The sequence below is a fragment of the Camellia sinensis genome, chromosome 11 (assembly GCF_055761805.1).
Source record: "Camellia sinensis isolate YWXY chromosome 11, ASM5576180v1, whole genome shotgun sequence".
NCBI classification, from domain to species: Eukaryota; Viridiplantae; Streptophyta; class Magnoliopsida; order Ericales; family Theaceae; genus Camellia; species Camellia sinensis.
Window position 1 is genome coordinate 137025501 of NC_138971.1, and position 5556 is coordinate 137031056.

Here is a 5556-nt window from a genome sequence, read left to right on the forward strand (position 1 = left end):
ATATGATTTAAAATGAATTAAAAGTTAAAAGCTAACTTTTAGCTAGCTTCCCAAATTATCTCATAAAATTGTGCTCATATGTACCACTAATGTCTGATATATTATTGATTATATGATTTTGTTTACAACATTATGCTCTGATGTATTAAAAAAATTTATTTAAAATCATTTAGTGTGTTTGGTTGGAGTTTTTTGGATTAAGTTTTTTGAAAATTGACTTTTTTGATTTTCGTATTTTTTTGATTTTAGTGAATATTTTTAAAATTTTAAATATTTTTTTTACTTTTTTAGATGCACCTTACTTAGATCTATCTAAAAAGTAAAAAATTTGTAAAAAAATATTTTAAAAAATTAATAAATACATAAAAAATATAAAAAATATACTGAATTCTTGTATTTTTTTTATATTTTTGATATTTAGTGAATTTTTAAAATTTTTTTTTACATTTTTTTTTACTTTTTAGGTGTATTTATGTTCGGTGTGTCTAAAAAGTAAAAAAATTGCTTAAAATATTAAAAAAATTCAGTAAAAACAAAAAAAAATACGAAGAATAAGAAAGTAGAATTTTCTAAAAAGTATTTTTTAAAAACTAGAAACAAATATTCACATTTTAACTAGAATTTAAAATATAAATTAAAACTTAAAAAACTGTTTTTTCAAAAAAATCTATATAATTTATAAAATAAAATAAAAAACTGACTTTTAACATGTAGAGAAAAATAGGCCAAGTTTGGCTACTACAAAATAATCAATTTTTTTATTTTTTTTTCATCACATCACTTCTCTACTTTTCTGTATATCTTTTCACAAAAAGATAAAAAATACACTTATTTAAATCATTCCAAAAACTAAAACACTTCAATAAAATTTGAAAAGAAAAGACCCATCTCTCACTCTTTGGAACCCCCCCCCTCCGACTGCAGATTGCAAAGCATAACACCCCCTTTCTTTCTCTCTCTCTCTCTCTAAAGCACCATGTTTGCAGAGTCTGGATCCTCCATACCTTCAATCTGGTCCTCCATGAACAGCTGGTTCACACCCACTGTTTTCTTCTTCCTCCTCAACATCATGATTGGCACCATTCTCTTCATTTCAAGCTCAGCAAACCAAAAACACCCACAACAACAACAAAACCCAGACCACCCCATACTACCCAAATCCCCTTCGGTTCTTCAGCGCCTCAGGTCTATCAACAACCTCTACACTTCCAGATCTCAAGACTTCAGTCCAAACCAAAACCCAGATTCAGAATCCCCCAAATCAGAGACCCATCAAAATTCGCAACAAACCCATTTCGAAGAAGATTATTCCAGGAGTCTAGACCAGGTCTACCATCATCACGTGAACAGGACCAACTCCGACACCAACCCGGCCTCCGGCGGGTTGCCGGAGAAGCTTCCGGCGAAGATTCGGAAGTCGGCGAGTGCGAAATCGACTTTCGCGCACTTCGAGGAGGACGAAATCGTGGAGGCTCGCCGTCCGGCGACGGTGAAGGAGGGTAGAGTCTCGACGGAGGCTGTAGAAGATGAACAGGTTGATGCGAAGGCTGATGATTTCATCAACAGGTTCAAGCAACAGTTGAAGTTGCAGAGGCTGGACTCCATTATAAGGTACAAGGATATGATCAGCAGAGGGGGTGGAAAGTAAAGTATCTTCATTTCCTGGGTTGTTTTTTGATTTTTGTTTAGTTTTGGGGTTGATTTGTTTTTTCCGAAAAGTAGAGGGGAGGTTGGATTAGGGTAGATGGACACGTGGGGGTCGTGTTGGAGGACTTTTAATAGTGAAATGACAAATATGCCATTTGGTATTCCTAAGTATAGGATTGTTTGTTGATGGTCATATTGGTCATTTTATTTTTTGCATGCCTGTATGGTTATGGATAGAGGAGAGGATATGGGAATATGGTCCAAGAAGATGCTAATAATAATCATCAGTGACATGGTGGCTAGAAAAATATTTTCCATTTATGAGTTTTGGTGTTTTTTCTTTTTTTTTTGTTTTTGTTTTTTTGTTTTTTGTGTGGAGAAATAACCTGACAGTAATTATAAATAAAATAAAATATATTATAAAAATTAATTTTTATAATTTTAAAAAAAAAATCATTTGTGATGATCTAAATAAATATATTTTTTAATTTTTATGAAAAGGTATATAAAAAAATGAAAAATGAATGAGAGCACTAATTAGTGCCATCACTAATGATGTGGCAGTGGGGCTCACTAGAAATGATTTGATGTTTTGATTTTGATGTTATATTTTTTTTTTTATTGAGTGTCATGTCATTAGTGATCTTTTTAGAGCTCTAAAATTAGTGGTCTCTATCATTGTTGTAAAAAAATAAAAGAGTGATTTAACCTAAATATATGCACTTAATTAGGAAAGATGCCAAACAAATGATAATTTGTAATTAAGTTACGCAGATGTAATTTAGGTTAGGTTAGGTTAGGTTTGGCATAACACAAAAAAGTTAAAAAGTTATTATCCTATTTAAGTTACGTCATCTTATTTAAATCACGTCATTTCGTTATCATATCACTTTAAATTCAATTCATATTTTATAAAAAATTAAAAAATATACTTATTTAGATCATCTTAAACAACTCTTCAATTCATATTTTATAAAAATTCAAAAAGTACACTTATTCAGATCATTCTAAACAATTTTTAAAACACTGAGATCTAAGAAGGAATTTGAAAAAAATAATATATATATATATATATATATATAAAATTAAGTAAAATATAAGTATATTTTAATTATATTTTATCTTATTTTTTTATTTCTCTTTTCAATTTTTTTTCTAAATTTTTCAGTCAAGTAGCGTTAGGATTGATGATGGGACTATACTTTGGAGCCTCTGATCTTGATCAACTTTCTTGTCATATACAGGGTTTGGATTGGTTTTTAAAATTTTGTTTTAAATTTTTTTTTAAAAATTAAAAATTAATTTTTTTAAATTGAAACAAATAAAAAAATCAAAAACATTTTATATAATTTTATTTTTTGATAAGTCAGAAATAATTTTTTAAAATTTAAAAATATATTTTTGATATTTATTTTTATCAAATTAATCTTTATTTTCAAAAAGATTTCTGAAATTTTTTTCTGAGAAAGGCCTGAGTGGTTTGGGGCTTTCATACTTTATCCTAACCTATACATGGGCCCTGTTTGGGAGGCTTCCTAACGCTGAGCTATTTTGATTAAATTAGTCAATAAAGATAAAACATATTAATTTAATTAATAAGATAAAACATCACATCTAAATTATAATTATTTAATTTTTCTCACAATTATCAAATTAAATATAAAAAAATTAAAATATATTCCAAATATAATTTTTTTAATCAGATTAAATTAATTAAAAAGTCAAATTAAATTATTTTATCTCAAACGAGGGTCAGCTTTATAAAATTTGAGTGAAGAAAATTTTAACAAACCGATGGCAAATGTCCCATAAATCTACAAAAGCAAAAGTGGTGATTGCAAGTTAAAAGGAAGAGAATTTGAACAGGACTATTTTAGTAATTTTTTAATTTTTTATAAAAAAAATATGTAAAAAAATAAAGAGATTGATCTGATAATTTATAATATTTTTTTAACTTTATAACTAAAACGTATAATAGAGTGAATGACAGTGTTAAGGCATGCCTCCCTTCTTCATTAAATTATGTAAAACTTTTTTATTGTTAATGTTGTTTAGATAAATAATAGGACCAATCAGATGATTTGGATGGTCCTCAAATATAATACTTAAATGTGATTGTCTTAGTATTATTACAAAATATTGGGCCTAAATGTGATTAGCCATCAAGTATATATTTTTTCTATCACTATATAATATATTTATTTTGAGAACTTAATTGTTGCAAATTAAAGATAATGGATCAAAGTGAAATTCAGCTGAAATTTTAGAATGAAAATTGTAATTTACCCTTATTAAAACAATCAGGATTTTGGCAATAAAAATGATTTTTGGAAATGATTTGGTGGGCTTTAAGCAATAAAATAAGTGGCCTAAAATAGTGATTAGATATAGTTGCATTGTAATAGAAGTGCAATGGGCTGGTCTAGGAGAAATGTTGCTTTGCCATCGATCATACAGATGGGCTTCATTCTTTCTCAGGCCCGCAGACTTTGTATTAGTCCAGGCTCGGCCCGACTTCAAATATTCAAGCCTAGTAAAAATCTGGTTTTAAGAGCAACGAAATTGGTTTTAAAAACCATTTAACCTCTTGGCAAAAAACAAGTTTAAAAACGATTCAAATGTTGAACTTGTTCGGTGCAGTTTCTGAAATTGCTTAAATTTTTTTTGTATTTTTAAAATTTATATTAGAATGTTTCTCAATTATCAAACTGAAACATGAATGAACCCAATCCAAAAACGTGCATCTCGTTATGCCGGTTCTAGTGTTTTGTATTTAGACTGAGAAAATGCTTTGAAAATAAGATTTTATGCTTCCAATTGAATTGAGCAAATTGCTATTTTTTTCTACAAATTTGTTTTTTCAATATATATATTCAGAGTGATGTAATGGCGACATTTTGTAATTAAAAGCCGGAAAATGTTACACTACTAAAATAATTTTACAAACTTTATTACAAATAAATTGATAGATTATCTACAAATAATGATATTTTGTATGACATTGTTATTACAAATAACAATATCGTATGATAAAAAGTTGGGCGGTTAATTATCTCTTTCTATCATTTTAACTTGTAACCATGAGAAGAGCAATATCAATCTAATTGTCGGTAAGATAATTATTTTGTAATTTCAGAATATCTAAATGGTACTATATATCAATCATGTGGTTAAAAATTTTTATGAATAGAGCATACTAATTCACTTTTATTAAATAGTTAGAAGTAAAAGGCTCAATAAATATTCATGGATCCCAACGATCTGTTGACTAATTATTCAGTAGCTTTACAAAGCTTAAAACCTAATGAAGGCCTAAAAGTCGTCAATGGGGCATCATTTGCCAAAAAAAAAAAATATTGAGCTTAACAATGTCACCCTGTTATCAGTAAATTTTAAACTATAAATGCATTAAATGGTCAATTTTATTTTTCATTAACCCAATAATATTATGATCTTATCGCAAATTATACTCATTGAATGGTAATACAGTTACGTGATATTATCATTCAGGGACGGCTCAACCACATGTGTGGTCTAAAGCAAAATGTTAAAATTAGGTTGTTTTTGTATTGTTTTGTTTTCTTTCTCAGGTTAAGGTTATATTGAAATAGACTTCATTAGAGATGAAAACATACAACTTTGATGAAAGATACTAAAATTTTTATCAAATTTAAATTTGATGCAAGATTTGGTAAAGGACTGGAGATGCTCTAATCAAATCCATTTATTATTTTATATCATTATGTCGTGTTTATGTGTCTTGTCAAAAAAATTTATTTTTAGTTAAAAATGTCATGTGCATGAAAAAATTTAAAAAAAAATTTACAAGTTAAATTTAGTAAAATTAATATCTACTGAATGAAATTATTTATAAGAATATTTGATTTTAAGTAAATCTTATTTTCTTAA

The 5556-nt window shown here is 27.6% G+C and overlaps 1 protein-coding gene across 1 annotated transcript; it reads left to right on the plus strand.

Moving 5' to 3' along the window:
• The first annotated feature begins 867 nt into the window (after positions 1–867).
• On the plus strand, positions 868–1968 carry LOC114262254 (pathogen-associated molecular patterns-induced protein A70). Its single transcript, XM_028202607.2, has one exon. It carries the CDS (start codon positions 977–979, stop codon positions 1646–1648), a length of 672 nt encoding a protein of 223 aa, XP_028058408.1. The 5' UTR covers positions 868–976; the 3' UTR covers positions 1649–1968.
• Positions 1969–5556: the final 3588 nt, after the last annotated feature.

What these genes read in the sequence shown, in the direction of transcription:
- LOC114262254 (XM_028202607.2), top strand. Translation starts at nt 977, where the DNA reads ATGTTTGCAGAGTCTGGATCCTCCATACCTTCAATCTGGTCCTCCATG.